The 17,999-nt window shown below is 36.4% G+C and overlaps 1 protein-coding gene across 7 annotated transcripts in view; it reads left to right on the top strand.

Annotated features, from left to right (window-relative positions):
- Positions 1 to 17,999, top strand: part of LOC106868474 (solute carrier family 35 member E3) — a 52,191-nt gene that overhangs the window by 24,561 nt on the left and 9,631 nt on the right. For 5 of the 7 annotated variants that reach the window (XM_014913750.2, XM_014913746.2, XM_014913749.2 and 2 more), the window contains exons 1-5: positions 7,014 to 7,657; positions 11,822 to 11,932; positions 14,286 to 14,438; positions 15,771 to 15,853; positions 17,316 to 17,428. In XM_014913750.2, the coding sequence (XP_014769236.1) occupies positions 7,271 to 7,657; positions 11,822 to 11,932; positions 14,286 to 14,438; positions 15,771 to 15,853; positions 17,316 to 17,428 (847 nt within the window). In that variant the 5' untranslated portion in view covers positions 7,014 to 7,270. Of the gene's footprint in view, positions 1 to 5,590; positions 5,770 to 7,012; positions 7,658 to 11,821; positions 11,933 to 14,285; positions 14,439 to 15,770; positions 15,854 to 17,315; positions 17,429 to 17,999 lie in introns of those variants that run through there. The other 2 variants (XM_014913751.2, XR_008265191.1) reach the window with 2 other exon arrangements.

The raw sequence follows: 17,999 nt of genomic DNA, 5'->3' as shown, positions 1-17,999 counted from the left end.
AAAAATATTAAAAAATATAAAAATATAAAATCCAAGTAAAAAAGGTGAAAAGCTTATACATAGGCACAATATAGAAACCTATCAGTACAATCCTATCAATAAAAATATTTAAAAATATATAAGAAATGTAAGTAATAACTATAGAGAGATAAAAAGCTTATAGATAGACACAAAATAGAAAGCAAGTCCTATCAGTAAAACTCAGGGGGACCAAAAACGTAGCAAATATTTGGCTACATGTGGACATGATCCGAAAAGTTCAGTCTTTGAATTTAGACATGTGGTGGGGTCTAAACTGCCTTTCCAGATGAGCCATCTTTCCATATCACATAGACCGCATATCACAAGACATAGTTATTAAGTAATAAAGGTGATACACAGGTTGTGCATGTCATTACAACAGTAGTGGTGGCAGGCTATGATGATGGCAACACGTGTTCACAGTAAAACAAAATGTTGCTTAATAATTACTCTTATCACTTAATATGTGCCAAGAGAAAGAAAAACAATAAACAATAGCCACACACTCATATAAGCACACAAACACACATACATGCCTATATATATATGTATATATGTGTTAGAGTGAAGCTGTACACATTTGTCCATGTTTGTGTGTGTGTATACATATGATGGTAGTCTCTTGTCTGAGAAAGATGGTTCTGCTGCTGAACAACCTGTGGAAATTTGTTTATATTGATGAACTATATGTACTGTACATTAACTCACTCCCCACATCAAATCGACAGACTGAACAGGTGTACATTGTACATGTCAAGAATTGAAGTGATCACAGAACAATGTGGGATGAAGTATCTTGCTTCTTTGGCTTGCGCTTCCATCAATGTTTTAGATGTAGCTTCTGGTGGCCACTGGTTGGAGTCTCAGATCAGGACTTGGTTGGGGTCTCTGATAAGGGTTTGATAGAGATCTCTGAAGTGGATTTGGTCGGATCTTCAGAGAAGGACTTGGCTGGCTCCCTTGACAAGTATTTGGCAGGGACCTACAATGAAGACTTGGTTGGGGGCCTCTGACAAGGTCTTGGAAGGGTTTCTAATGAAGTTTTGTTTGGTGACTTTGATGAAGACCTTGCTGAAGCTTCTGGTAATTTATTCTTGGGTAATGAGGATTGGGCAGAGACTCAGATGCAGATTTAGGGTCAACTTCTAGTGAAAGTTTGATCTGCAACTCTGATAACATCTCAGATGTACTTTCAGTTGATTTAACGATAAGTTTCTCAGAACGACTGTTTTCTTTAATTACTACCTGCACTGTGTTCTGCTTTGTCAAGAATTTGTTTTAAATGGAACCAACCTTTGTCAGAACATTCTCTGTTGACATCAAGTTTGAGATTCTTTCCATCTTCAAAGGTTCTTCATTAGATTTTAATGAGCTTTCTTCCATAGGTTGTGCTACAGGCTTCAAACAAGTGTGTTTCTGGATTTCAATGAACTAATGCTCACATCCTCCTCCTTCTTGTCATCACCACTATCATCATCATCATCAGCAGCAGCAGCAGTTTTCAAAGGGACAGAAGCTAAACTGGATTCCTGTAATGTTAGTTTAGATACATTTTTGAGTTAGTGTGTTGGAAATATTGATGGTTGGTTCGTTAAGCGTTTGTTACTGTCACTGTTTCTATTTGTGTTGTTATAACACTTTTACAGTGTATTCTTTATCTATCATCGACAATCTCAACTGTACTACGATATTGGAGGCTTAAGGATATGACATCATTGTAAAATACAGTCCTCATATATTCCATATATTCCACAGAAGAAGCTCCAGAACTTTCGATTTCAACACAAGATTTCTCTTTTTCTTTTCTTGATCATCAATGAGTTTAATGATTTCTTTCTTCCTATCAGAAGATATTTTTTCACTTTCAACAGACACGACACTAGCTATAAAGAAGGATTCAGTATAGTGGTTAGTGTACAGGATTGGAGCTGTGAGGAGTTAGAATATGAACAATGTGTGCACCTGGTGTAAGTGACACAATACCATCCAACTCTGCAATGCTGAGGTCAGTGTAGTGTCAGTAGAAAAGGCAGAGTGATGCAATACCACATTTGGGCTGGAGGTTGGCATGCATTGTCAAGCAACTCTTTACAAATCTGCCTAGCAGCCTTTTTAACAATGTGGTGTAGGATGTCCAAATGTATAGCAGTATAATCCTAGATATGAGAACAGTTTTCTATTGTGGGTCTCATTTAAATTTAGAAGAAAGTTAAAAACTGTTGGAAGTTGATGTATTTTCTGACCCTAAAGAGGAAGGCCAGTCTTTAGGATGTAATTTTTGCTATGTTGTGGATGTGGAACCACCAGAATAGACCACTGGTGATTGTGAAGCCTTATAGTTGTAATAACTTTGATTGTCCATAATGTCACTGAGTAGATGTGGTAAGATTCAAGCAAGTTTCTTTATTGTGTACTTTATGTTGTTGAAAGTAACAAGATGGATTGGCTGTTCCATTGGCGAATGTTTGCATAGTTTTTGTTCATGGAAGCATTGTGGGCTTTTCATGAGGTGTCTTAAGTTGCATGTGAACAACACTTATGATATGCAAATATTAGGTAAGAATGAAAGATGAAGTTATTTGAACTGAAGGTGATGGTAAGTAGATTGTTGTAGTAGAAAAGGAAAAGTTTGGAGATATTACTTAATTTTGGTTCACTAAATTTGACAGAGAGGATCAGCTTCACCAGTACATGTTCTGATAGAGTAATCTAACAGGAAACTTTTGACCCAAGAAACAGAGGAGCTAGTATGCATGCAGTTTAGTTTGGAGATTTGCATGTTGGACATGATAGCCTGATGAAAGCTACATTCAATTCAATGCTAGAAACTTCTCTAAGCAATCTATCAGCCTCCTAACACATTACAACCAAGATATACATAACCAGAAGAGACTAGAATCTGTGTCTATGCAAGACTTTTATGACTGGTTGTTTTTGTTGTTTTTCAACACTAGAGGAGAACTATGGTCAAAGCTTTTCTGGCCAGAGCTGTCCTAATCTTCTCTTAGGCATTGCATATTGAGGACTGCATTTTACAATGATGTTATATCCTTAAGCCTTCAATATCGTAGTACAGTTGAGATTGTAAATGATAGATAAAGAATACACTGTAAAAGTGTTATAACAATACAAATAGAAACAGTGGCAGTAACAAACATTTAATGAACCAACAATCAATATTTCCAACACACTAACTCAAACTGTAAACTGTTCCTAGACTTCGAAGACCAAACTACAAACTGCTGACTATGTCAGACTGCTACTATTTATATGTAGTGGTCTCGTCTATTCTCGTCAAAGGGTGTTGTACTCCTCCACAGCATCTCCCCTTTTGAGATTTCAAGTTCCATAGGAATAATGAAATTTTATTATTATTATTATTTAGTATCTTTTTCACTTGAGCCTTATCTCAAGGTGTTTGGTCTGCTTCCATTTTCTCATGTTGGCTCTACAGGACTCCATTACTTTCAGTGCTGGGACATCAAATAAATAAAAAAATACTTTTATAGGAATTTCTCTCCGTTCTTTGGTTTGTCTCTTCTTTAGCTGATTTATGTCTCTTATGTTCCCAGCATGGTCCTTTAATTAGATACATCATACTTCCTATTTCTTTGGTTACAGGGCCATCCTCCCAACCTTCTTGAGCATTACTGCAGGTTTTAAAATGCACTTTATCTCCTACTTCGAAATATTTTGTAGCATCTTTCGTATTTCCTTTACATCTTTTTTCCTCTGGCAATAACTTATCAAAAATCGATTTTACTCTTCTCACAAGCATCAATTCTGTGGGTGACTTTCCTGAATTTGTACTTGGATTGGGGGTTACTCTATATACCCTTAAGAATTTTGTTAGTGCTTCATCATTACTTAATTCATTCCTAACTTTTCTTAGTGCTCTTTTGAATGTGTCCACAAATCTTTCTACCAGCCCATTTGACCTCGGGTGGTAGGGAGGAGTGAAAATACGCTTTATTGCATGCATTTTACAGAAATTCTTCAATTCATACCCTGAGAATTGCATTCCATTATCAGAAACTAATGTGTCTGGAACATCGTATCATGCAAACAATTCATATAGGAACTTTATAGTTGTCTTAGCGGTTGGTTTATTGCACCTGCATACCTCTGGCCACTTTGTACAGCTGTCTACCATGATTAAATAGTAAGCACTGTTCACTGGTCTAGCATAGTTGATATGTAACCTAGACCATGGGTTCTCTGTCTCCAACCATGATTGATATAAGCCTCCAATATCGTAGTACAGTTGATATTGTCAATGATAGATAAAGAATACACTATAACAGAGTTATAACAATGCAAATAGTAATGGCAGTAGTAACAAACACATAATAAACCAACAATCTTTTACAAATCAACAATCAACTAACTCAAACTATTTATATGTATTCTTGTCAGAGGGTGTTGTACTCTTATCACAACAAATGATAAGGTATAATTTGAAGATTTGGTTGTTATTTCTTGCAGGTCTAGTGACCACATTGAAGTTCTTTATGGGCTTGTTTATAAGGTGTATTAATCCCCATTTGGAAGTGTGGATAAGAAATTTGCTTCTCAACCACATGATTTTGAGTTTAGTCCTGCTGCATGGCTCCTTGGGCAAATGTCTTCTACTATAGCCCATGACCAACTAATGCTTTGCAAGTGAATTTGGTAGATGAAAACTGAAAGACATCAGTTGTGTGTGCCTATACATAAATACACCTGCACATGCATATACATCTGGATAAACTGGGATTTTCAGAAAGAGAAATTGATTGGCTAATTTGTACATTACAAGTGCAATCGGTGAGTGGAATAGTAAAAATATGCAAGACGTTTCTCAAGTTCCAAATAGGAATTTGTCTGTGTTAACTACATCCCAGAGATGAAGCCTTGTATCTTTGTTGGAAACCGGCTCCCTCCTCAGAGGAAGATTTATAATAATTAAAAGATAGAAGAGACATACATACATATATGCATACATACATAGTGAAGAAGCCTTCGATCTAGGTTAGAAACCGCTTCTTTATTGGCAAGAAATCATGAAATAAAACTGAATAATGACATACATACATATATAGATACATACATACAAGCATGCATGCATACATACATACATATGCAGGGGTATGTAAGGTTTTTGAAAACACTGGAATTTAATGGAGAACTAAGTTTTCAGCAAGTTTGTTAACAAAGATTAAAACTCAACATAGATCTTGTGCATGATTCTCAAATGAGAATTTTATACAGGAATGTCCCTCTGAAACTGTACTTAGAATTGAGTTATTTGTTAAAAAGAACCAAGTTCACTTATCTCATTAAAAATGTAACATTAAATTGAATGAAATTGACTTCTTTCTTACAGAGCACTAAGTCACAACTTCTGAAGTGGGAAGGGAACAGTTAATTACAGTAATCCCTTGCCATACCACGGTTTACCTATTGTGGTTTATTATTTAAGCTTACGTCGATTCTTCCATGGTGTTGTTTTGCATTTATAATAAAATAAGTATGTACAAATTATAAAAATAATAAAAAAGAAACATACAGTACTGTTTCTACTTTGCAGATTTTCACCAATTGCAGGGCGTTTTGGAACATAACATCCGCGATATTTGAGGGATTACTGTTTATTGAATCCAGTACTTGACTGGCACTTTATTTTATCGCCCATGAACAGATGTGTTGCAGTACTGAGCATTTGAAACAATGTCAGCCCTGTAACAGACAAAGACTACAACATATCAGGTGATGTTAACTTACATTTTAGCCAGTTGTTGTCCTGGTGCATTTGTGGGAACATTAAGAGTAATGGAAAATTCCATGCACTTTCATGCTGAATAATTGTTATAAATTGACATGCACATGAAGTACAAACCAGAGGGGAGCAAGCACTGACAGAGGTATTATTGGTCAACAGGTAGTCATGCTACTTTGAGCTCATGTTAAAAGACCACCTTGCCCAGCATGAAGATTTACATTTTCTCCTCTTGCCAAACACACATTCTCACACACTAGCTACCTTTGTAGTGTCATTATGGAAATAAATATAATTCATCATCATCATCATTTAATGTCCATTTTCCATGCTGGCATGGGATGGACAGTTTCACAGGAGCTGGTCAGCTGAAGAGCTGCCCAGGCTGTTTTAGTATGGTTTCTATGGCTGGATATCCTTCCTAACGCCAACCACTTAACAGAGTATATTGGATGCATTTATGCAGCATTGGCATGGGTGCTTCTACATGGCACCAGCATGGATGCTTTTTACATGGCATCAGTACCTATAAGTCTGCAGGATTAGAATTGCTCAGTTGTAGAGGGATGTAGGGAACTTGCCTGTATGCATGGACAACCACAATTTTTCTTAGCTTGACATGTCTTCTCAAGCACAGCAAACCGCTAGAAGTCTCAGTCCCTTGTCATGATTCATTAAAACTAAATATCGTTGATTGGTTTTATATGGGAAACGACATGCAGCTTCAACAAATTTTCAGCTCCCAGCTGACCATAGCAAGATTTGAACTTGTTAAATTAATAACAAATAATACGTGTCTACTGCCTTTTCTATTGTATGTAATTGTTTTACACTACGTTCTTCCCATGTGATGCGTCAACACTGTCAGACGTGATGAAGGGGCGTGCTGGAAAGAAAAGTTGAAGAGCCCTTGCATTACACCACTTTCCAAATTTTTTTTTTTGACAAGTCATACTAAGGGCAATGATGGTGAGATTTGTAGTGCATAACTATAATTGTACCATCTTCTTCAAGAGTGATTTCAATGTACTAGTAAAGAGTATTAGGTAGAAAAACTCTACCAAAACTGATTAGAAAATAATTAAAAATATATATATTACATCGACTAACAGTGTATTTCGCACTTTTGGATCGTAATTTGTTTTCCCTTTAGTTGAGAGACTGCGTTTACACAATATTTCGGTAAAAAAAAGAAAAGAAAAATATTTATTATTCTAAATGTTTAATTAGTACCAGTGTGCACGTTTCTAGGAAAAGTTGAATATAACTGTTGTTATACTTTAAAAACCAAAATATATATAAACTAAATGAAGTGAAACAATATACCAATTGTTTAATATTCGAACAGGAATAAGCATTAGTATTTGAATCAACTGCTTGTCAACAACCGAGTGACTATTACGCCGGGTACCTGCTGGCAAAGTGATCTAGGGTACCGTGGGAACGAAAGAGAGAAAACTTAAGTGACATTAGAGAGTTCGGACTGGAAACATGGCCGCTCCCTCATCGCAACTAATTACTCTGTGTTTATCTCTTAACCTCGTTTGTTCTATTGTAATAGTCTTGCTCAACAAACTTATTTATGTGAATTATGCCTTTCCTAACATGACTTTGACGTGTATTCATTTCCTCGTCACTTCTGTGGGTTTGTTTATTTGTCAGCAACTCAATGTTTTCCAGCCGAAACGTCTTCCCTTCTTAGATCTATTGCCACTGGCCGCTTCTTTTTGTGGTTATGTGGTCTTCACAAACCTTTCACTACAATATAATTCGGTCGGTACTTACCAACTCATTAAGGCAATGACAACACCGTGTATTATTTTCATACAGACGTATTTTTACCATAAACATTTCTCGTTATATGTCAAATCGACATTGGTAAGTAGCATCAATCACATGTTCTGTTGTTATCACATAGCACTTTCATTTAAACATTCTGTTAAATTACGATATTTTTCTCGCATTACAAATTTATTAGCAAAGACCGTGGAAATTCCACTGTAGAGCTAAAACAATTTATAGATACTTTTGCTAAAATTCAATGCGGCCTCGTATATTTTGATTTACAAGCATTTAAGTGCATGGATGCCATCCATCATAACTTGTAAGATGATACAATCTATCACTGATATAATTAATATTTTAAAACAGGCAATTGAAACTATAAAGATATTAAAGGAATTATTCGAATTCTAGTAATGAAATTATTTCTATGATTTTCAATATAATTATAAGTGAGCTCGAGTAATATATATTTTCCTGAATTATCTTTTTGTCAGCTATATTATACAGATATATCATACACATCAACACTATTAGAAGTCGAATAAAACCAAAATGTAGTAAAATCTAAAAACTTTTAATCTGTGTATTTGATGAATCTAGATTGAAGGTGTTTTTATATGTCTACCAACTTTGAACACAAACTGCTCTCCCTTCTACATTAATGTTATTTTTCTTTTTCGCCGTTTCTCCTAATTTGAAGATAATTTTCTCATCTTTTATCCATAGTGTCACTTCTTTGTTACATCCTTTCTCTATATTGGTTACCTATTGGATTTCTCCCGTCCCATCGCAATTATTACCTTGGTCTTCTATACCCTTTTTGGTAGTGCTCGCGCCGTATATAGGGTCAACCACCTAACTGTCCCAAGGACAATGCAGCTAGTTTGCATTCCAGACGATTACATTATTCTAGGACAGCACTCACTCTATACGTGCCGAATACGCCCTCCATCCCGTCTATTTTGTTTAAAAAAGTTTCTTCGGATTCGTGTGATGCGTCCAGCTATATCAGTGGTTCCCAACCTGTGGTCCGCAAAGCTAGTAGTGGGGTCCGTGAACATGTTAAGCTGACAAACCTTTCAATTTCCTAGGGCCCGTGGGAAAATTCATTTAAATAAAAGAGGTCCTTGGTAATGAAAATATTGGGAACCTCTGAGCTATATAAATATATGAAGGCGCATGGCTTAGTGGTTAGGATGTTGCACTCAGGATTGCGAGATTGTGGTTTCGCTTTCCAGACCGGGCGTTGCGTTGTGTTCTTGAGCAAAGTTGCTCTGCGATCATTTCCTCATCTGACGTGTGGCACATGGTGCACCTGTACAGGTAATGTCGATATGATGGAGGGAGTGAGCTTATTTGAACACAAACATTTGATCACTATAAACAAATCATTTGTGTGGTTGTTCAACAAGAAATTGCCGAACCCTCATACATCGTCTCACGACAGGAGAGTCCATGGTATAATATATATGTAATATTTTGGACTAATGGGTATATGTCGATTAGTGTGTTGATGTGTTGAGTAAAGCACTGGTATGGTTTGGGCTACCTGGTGTCATCCGCAATTGAGGTATATTTCAGTTGGATCTACTTCAGGAATTCCGTAGTGTTAGTTGAGATAATAATGATTAAGTAAACAGAAGATGGATTTGGTATTAGTCTTTATTTTGTATGCAGTTGAGGGAACCCGTGGAAGAGGTAGGCCCAGGAAGACCTGGGCTGAGGTGGTGAGGCAAGACCTTCGAACATTGGGCCTCACCGAGGCGATGACTACTGACCGAGACCTTTGGAAATGTGCTGTGCGTGAGAAGACCCGGCAAGCCAAGTGAGATCGTTGCCAGTGCCCCTGGACTGGCTCTTGTGCGGGTGGCGCATAAAAGACACCATTTCGAGCGTGGTCGTTTTCGTGCGGGTGACACGTAAAAGCACCCACTACACTCTCTGAGTGGTTGGCATTAGGAAGGGCATCCAGCTGTAGAAACTCTGCCAAATTAGATTGGAGCCTGGTGTTGCCATCCGGTTTCACCAGTCCTCAGTCAAATCGTCCAACCCATGCTAGCATGGAAAGCGGACGTTAAACGATGATGATGATGGTGATGATAGGTCGAAAGGATCATCATACAAAATAAACCACATGGTTCCAAGTTTAGTTCCACTACATGGCAACTTGGACTAGTGTCTTCTATTATAGTCTTGAGTCAACCAAAGCCTTGTGAATGGATTTGGTGGACTGAAACTGAAAGAAGCCCGTCGTATGTGTGTATATATATATATATGTGTGTGTGTGTATGTCTTTGTGTCTGTGTTTGTCCCCCACATCACTGCTTGACAACCTGTGTTGGTGTGTTTACATCACCGTAACTTAGCTGTTCGGCAAAAGAGACAGGTAGAATAAGTAATAGACTTAAGAAATAAGTCCTGGGGTTGATTTGTTCGACTAAAACCTTTCAAGGCGATGCTTTAGCATGGCCGCAGTTAAATGATTGAAACAAGTAAAAGAATATATGTACACACACAAGTTCTTCAAATATTTGTTGTTTTGGGGCGTATGCATATATATATTCATATATAAAGCAACAAATATATAAAGAACCTCAAAGTAAATGACATTTTTTTGTTCAAGTTACTCCTTGTTCCATGTCTTGATTGTTATCTCTGCTAAGTGTGTGAACACTGACATTATTGAGGTACTTAGAGATGACCTTGTGTAAGCGCTAGTTGCTTCAGGAATATTCTGATTTTGTCAAATTGAATCCTCTGTAATGTGATGAGTGTGTTGGTATTACTAGGATTCAGTTAGATTCTAGGAATGAGCACACTGTCACCTCTGTGTGAGCCAGTGATTAAAGATGCCTCAACACAGTTTTCATGGAGCTGTACTTTCAAATATATGCACTATATATATATATATATATATAATAATAATAAATACCAAAACGAATTTCTGTGTGTCAGTGTGTCACACTTTCACCCCCTCTCTTACTATTCAATGATGATGCTTCTACTCCTTTTTCTGGGGAGGGGACGGTAGTAGATTGACAGTTCAGATAGTAATGGAGTGATAGTAATACTATGAGCTGTTGTGATAGAGGCGGAGGCAATGGTGATGATAGTGGTGGTAGTGGTAGCTGAGGCGGTCAAGCATGATGGTGATAGTAAGGGTTGTGAAAGACAGTGGTGATGGTGGTGGAGAGGAAGGTGATGAAGTCAAAGGTGTTGATGGTAGTGGTGTCAGAAGTCTGAATGGTGTGTGTATGGCAGTCGTGGTGGCGATGTTGGTAGTACTGATGATGGTTGAAAACAATCAACAGAAATAAAGAGGTTAGACAGAAAAAACAATTGTACTGACCCCTGAATGGGAAAACAAAAAATGTTGTTTATCATGAAGCTTTGCAATAAGTTCCAAGTCGACATATTATATCATTAATAATTATTATTATTATATAATAATTATTATATTGATCCCAAGTACCAGTTGAGAACCTTTCCCCAAAATTGCTGGCCTTGTACCAAAATTTGAGACCATTATCATCATCATCATCATTTGTTTTACCTTAGGTTTTGTTGTAGCTCTTGGAGTCTTGCATGTATAGTGGGCTTGCTGCCTGTAGCCTATGGTACCATGCTCTCTGTTCTTTTCAACTATTTAATACTTTTCTGATTATTCTGGTCATGCCAAGGAGGCAAACCTTTTGTAATAGTTCTACTGGGCACACTATTCCGGTTTCCTTTATATTGTTATTATCATCATCATCTTCATTATTATTATTTTGGTTTGGCTCACTTTGGTCTTATTCTTGGTAGGACTTATGTGGGATACTACCTGTAACTTTAGGTATCCACAGGTTTTCAGCAGTCTAAGAACCCTCCTGATAATCCTTGCTGTCCCTAAGAAACAAACTTTCTGTAGGAGCGCCACTGAGCATTCTATTTCAATTGCTTCCTGTTCCCAATGCACCAATTATTACAGGTGCAACCTTTACTGTCTGCATGCTCCAAATTCTTCCTATTTCAAATTTTAAGGAATTGTATTTTCTTTGTTTTTCTTCCTCTTTCTTTACAATCCTGGAATCAAATGCGCATGATGGGTTAATAAGTAAGCAGCTTTGCTTTACCTTATCTATAATCATTAAATCTGGACTTATTATTATATATGTTTGTGTGTTAACTAAAATTTTCTGGTTCAACTGATTATATTACATTTACTTTACACTATTATTTTCCCCTTGAAACTTTTATTTTCTATTTTATTTCAAGATCCCTATCACCATTGGTGTGTTCTTAAACAGTTACTATGACATCAAGTACAATCATTTAGGAGTCATTTTTGCAACTGTTGGAGTCTTGGTTACATCACTCTATCAAGTGGTAAGTTGTTTATTCACTTATTTTTATTTTTCTCTTTAACAGTATTAAAACATGAATCATGCTTCATAAGTTGAGAGTACAAATGTAAAGTTACCGTATTGTGTATGCAGAAAAAATGTGAAATGAAAATAAAGTTGGTGAATCACTACACCAATTTCACACGGTGGCAATTATATGTGAAACAAGACATTATGCATTTCTTTCACATTTTCTGTTGACCGTTCTAAAAGCATACAAAATTGGATTAAATATTGAAGGATGTTTACACAATTTTCTGTTTGAGTGAAAATAATGATAAAAATGTTTGGAAAATCATTGCCTTTGGCAGAGAATTTTCTCAAAATAAACAGGCAACCAATAAATAATGAAAGGACAACATTCATTATTATTAATGATAAGCTTGTGACTAAAGTACATTAGAAAATAATGAAGTTTATTTTATATCTTAGTGTTAAGCTCAGCTGTTTTTAGAATATCAGATATATGTTGAGTTAATTCTTCCACAAAGCATAAAGTTTGGGTGTTGGTCCTTCATTACAGTTTCTGAAGTGTTAAGCAGCCAAGAGAATGAGTGGTTTCTGGAAAGGATGCGAGTCTATATGTAGCTTTGCCCATGCCATTTACTTATTTGCTTGATATTTTATAATCTCAGCTCTCTGATACAGGGCATTCTATAGAGGAAATTTGAAAAGAAAATCAATATCAGAACATTCAAAGATCTACTGTGTGTTGAAAACATCATACTCATCATTTGCATTTGAGTTAGCTTACGAAACGTTGCGTTCACCAACCTGGGGGAAAACCAATCATATATATGTAATATTGAGAATTGAATAACTTCTATTTACCGAGATACTGGAGTCGATTCATTTGACTAAAAATTCACCAACGCTGTGCCCCAGCACGGCCACAGTCTAATGACTGGAACAAGTAAAAGAAGATGCACTTTAGAAGAGAAATGTTTCCTCTACGAGTCTTAAAAAGGGAAAAAGGTATAGTGGGGGGGGACAAGGGAGGTAACTCTGTATCAACTAATTCTCCCTCAGCCTTACTGGTCTTGTATTGAACGGACATGGGTTTATTTGAGGGAGAATTTTATGGCTGGTTGCTCTTCGTGCTTATTTTCCCAATAGGTCTATGAAAGCGTAGAGACCAGTCATAAGGTCAACGAGGAATATATATATATATATATATATATATACACATACATATCATCATCGTTTAACGTCCGCTTTCCATGCTGGCATGGGTTGAACGGTTTGACTAAGGCTCCAATTTGATCTGGCAAGGTTTCTACAGCTGGATGCTCTTCCTAACGCCAACCACTCCAAGAGTGTAGTGGGTGCTTTTTACGTGCCACCAGCACAGGAATCAACCACGTTCGAATGGTGCTTTTACATGCCACCGGCTTCCTGCAGTTTCTGTCACCTAAATTTCCTCATAGAGCATTGATCGACCCTGAGCTAGAATACCAACATTTAGCCAAGTTGGCATACTGTGGGATCAAACCTGAAACTATGTGCTTAAGAAGCAAACTTATCAAAACTATCTTATATTTTTGATTTTCCTGCGAGACAAGATCTGGTTTAATTTTAGTGCTCTTTCCTTGTTTTTAGTGGCAAACATTATTCTTTATGAAATGTCTGAAGCTAGTGGTTGTGAGGTAAGCTTCTTAACCACACAGCCATTCCTGTGCCTGTTTATATATCATCATCATGATCCTCTTAATGTCTTGTTGCCAACCTTCACTTGTATCCAAGCAATAAAATATTTCCCCATAACCAGAAGATTGGAAATGGACGACACTACTTGTATGGCATTAACAATCATTTTATAACTATCACGCGATGTCACAAGGAGACACAATCACACACAATAGATGTTAAATGATGATGATGATATACGTGTGTTTGTGTGTGTGTGTGTGTGTGTATATATATATATATATATATATATATATATATATATATATATGCATATATATATATATATATATACACACACACACACATAATGAACTTCTTTCAGTTTCTGCCTAATAAATTCACTCACAGGGTTTTGGTCAGCCCAGGGTTATTGTAGAAGACACTTGCCCATGGTGCCACGCAGTGGGACTGAACCCGGAACCATGTGGTTGTGGTTGGGAGATGGACTTTGTTGAGGTAGATTTTCTACTGTCAGATGCCCTTCCTGTTGCTAATCCTCACCCATTTCCAAGCAAGGTAATATTTCCCCATAGCTGGGTGTGTTTTCACACACGCACACCTGTGTGTTTTTGTGTGTGTGCATTTATTTTGTTAAATGTTTCTATAACAACAATAATATTTAATCTGTATTCATATTCTTTCCACAGTGGGTTGGAGAAAAACAACATGAATTACAAGTGAACTCTATGCAGTTGTTATATTACCAGGCACCAATTTCAACATTGATGCTCCTTTTCATAATTCCATTCTTTGAACCAGTTTTCAGTTATTTATTACCACCTTGGAATCTGCATGCAGCAGTATGTATTTGCATTTTATTTCTTAAGCTTTATTTTATAACGAATTTGAGCCCAGCCCAGCTCATGCAAATATGAAAGAAAATGGATTTAATATGATGATATATATATATATATAGGCACAAGTAGAGATGTCACTAAGGTGATTGAGAGTGCTAGTCAGCACCAACATTGCTAGAAATAAGAGTCAGATCAACTCTTAGCAACAGGAAGCACTTTTTTAATGACTGACAAGTTAGACAAGCTTCCTACAGCAAGCGAGACAGAGCCATATCATTGATGATTTTGGATTTTTATATATATATATATATATATATATATATACACATATATATTTCATTGTCATCATCATTTTAACGTCCACTTTTTCCATATTTGCAGGTTCAGACAGAAGTCATTGAGGTAGATTTTCTTTCAGATGCTTAGAAGACTTGCTAGAAGTGGTTGATAGCATCTGCTACCTCAATAACCTAATAGGTAGGAGATGAGTGTTGGGAAATTGTAGTAAGTAGGATAATGGCATAGTGAAAAAAGTTGAGGGAGCTGTTATTCTCTGTTGGCAGCAAAAGAATCCTCTCTAGAAGTGAATAGCAGATTGTATGATGTTTTATACAAAGGCTGGGAAAAAATAAGTTATGTTCTACGAGAAGAATTGGCTGTTGTGTGCAAGGGAGATAACTGCACTGATATAGACATGCACATGAGGGATGGCTGCAGAATTGCTAAGTAAACCAAGTAGAAAGAACTTGGAAGAGGAACAAATGTTGAATTTCACAAAGGCGTAAGGTACCATGCAAGCATGGAAAAATGAGGTGAAATGATAAGGATTGAGTACTGTGTCTACTATCTTTTATAACTAGAGCCTTCCATTAGCAAAGCCTGAAGCTGTTTCCTCATTCTACAAAAGAATAAATAGCAGCAAAATGAATAGTTTTTGTAGAAACTGAGATGCAGTTATAATCCGACAAAGATTAAAGATTTCAATGACGAAGGGTTCATTGCTTATGTAAATGGCTTTTACCATACTGGCTAAGACACCATTAATTGTTTTTGTAATATTGTGATATATAAGAAAAAATAATTGTTAGAGCTTTATAATTTCTTTAAAATGTTATACAATTATTATCATGTGTGCACCCCTTGGTGATTAATTCTATGCTTCTTTATAGATTACCATAATCTCAGTAGAAAGCCAGTATTGGATACTTTGCTTGTGAAATCTACAAGTACTGCTTTGGGCTTAACCTCAAAATTATTTTAGAGGAAGTTTGTATTTTCTTTTACAACATTCATTTACATTATGTTGTCTTACATAATATTCTTTTCTATTTTCAGGGGATTGTTACATTGTCTAGTATTGTAGCATTTTTAATCAATTTGACTATTTATTGGATCATTGGCAACACATCACCTGTTACGTATCCTTCACTTTGACTTGTTTACTTGATCATGACATTTTCATACAAATTATTTTACTTCTTTTTTTTTTTGTGCTGGTATTGCTTAGCTGAGTATGTTTCTGTGCAGCTCTTTGCTACTTGTTGCAGTTCTTCATATGGCTCACACAGCAACAGAGAAAACTGCCAGTCTTTGTTGTGAATGTTATGGTTTTTACATGTAATAAAGTGCTTCTGTGATTTATAAGAAATTAATTCAAATTCTGCAAATGCCAACTTAGCATTTCATCCTTTGATGTTTGAGGGGAGAAAAAAATTAAACATATAATGTGATTGATTTAGTCAACAGCATCACTTCCAATAGCTGAGTGAGTACCAAATATATTCTGAGTTCATATCCAGTGGGAGATTGACTTTGCCTTTCGTTCTTCTTGGTGGTTCAATAAAAGAAACATCAGGCATGAACCGACTGGTGTTGGTTCACTCAGTAATGCCTCCAGTCTAATTTGGCATGGTTTCTATGGTTGGATGCCCTTCCTAATGCCAACCATTTTACTGTATATGCTGGGTACTTTTATATGGCACTGCACAAGCACTTTTATGTGGTGCCACGGGTGCTTTTACATGGCACCACTCAGGCACTTTTATGTGGCACCACGCAGGCGCCTTTATGTGACCCTGCATGAGTGCTTTACACCACCATTCTAAGTTTAAATACCTCTGAGATTTATTTTGTTTATTGTTCTTCTGGATAAATAGCAATAAGAGTAAGTGATGTCAAAATTGATCGGTAAAACATCAGATGTAATATCTCTCAGTATTTAGTTTCTGCTATTTACATTGTGAGTTCAAATCATGTTGGGATCGATTTTACCTCTCAACCATCCAATATTGATTTAATTGACTAAAACTTCCTTCAAAATTCATTGCAATGTGGCAGTGGAAGAAATTATCATTACCATCATCATCACTAATTATTATTATTATTACTTCACAGTTACCGAAAAAGTGAGAATAGGGTAAGAGGCAAGTGCAGATGAATATAGGACAAAGTACATTGTGATTTTTAGGTGCATCTCAACTTGTTATCCTTCTATAACTAACTTCACAATCTCAAAGGATTCACCTTGCAAACAATTTCAGATGTGTTATCTACCAACATACCATTTGGTTTAACATTTCCATCTGGTCCTCAGATGCCTCTTACAGACTCCCATTCACATTTTCCCCTGAGATGCTTGGGTTAGTAGTCAGCTACATTAATCCCATCTGTCTCACTTGGCTTACAAAAGTCATGACCTCCATTCCTCTGACATATTGAAAAAAATTGTGTGACATTCTTTTAATACTATTTAAAGCAATTTCATTAATGATGGCAATAGTTTTTCCCTTCTACATTTCTAAAAGCCAGTAAAAATTTTAAACTTTGTACATTGTTCTATTTTTGCAAATTTTTCTTTTTCTTTTCTTAACTGACCTTCAGCTATAATATGGTGGGCCACCTGAAATTCTGTCTGATTCTTTTTGGTGCTTATCTGTTCTTTAATGAATCATTACATTTTCTTCAGCTCTTGGGAATTTTAATCACTCTTTCTGGTAAGTTCAGAATATCTTGTCACAATTTTTTGTTGAAAACAAATTTTTTATGGATTTTATTCAATTTGTTGCTGTATTCATACATACATGCATGTAGGTATGGAGGTAATAAAATAGCTGAAGCCAGTACAGTAACAATCTTACAATAACAGTAAGATTGATTGTTGTCTTGTCCTAATGTGAAAAATCCTTTTTATCATTAAGATGATAGGTAGTAGAAATGGAAATGTGCTGAACTTGTGGTTTTTGTTTGAGTTCAAATCCTACTAAGGCTGACTTTGCCTTTTATCCCACTGGCTTGATGAATAAATACCAAATACATAAACATACATGTATATATCATCATCATCATCATCATCGTTTAACGTCCGCTTTCCATGCTAGCATGGGTTGGACGATTTGACTGAGGACTGGTGAAACCGGATGGCAACACCAGGCTCCAGTCTGATTTGGCAGAGTTTCTACAGCTGGATGCCCTTCCTAACGCCAACCACTCAGAGAGTGTAGTGGGTGCTTTTACGTGTCACCCGCACGAAAACGGCCACGCTCGAAATGGTGTCTTTTATGTGCC

Source organism: Octopus bimaculoides, chromosome 11 (assembly GCF_001194135.2).
Source record: "Octopus bimaculoides isolate UCB-OBI-ISO-001 chromosome 11, ASM119413v2, whole genome shotgun sequence".
NCBI classification, from domain to species: domain Eukaryota; kingdom Metazoa; phylum Mollusca; class Cephalopoda; order Octopoda; family Octopodidae; genus Octopus; species Octopus bimaculoides.
The sequence above is the reverse complement of the archived record's forward strand: the minus strand, read 5'-3'. Positions and strand labels throughout refer to the sequence as shown.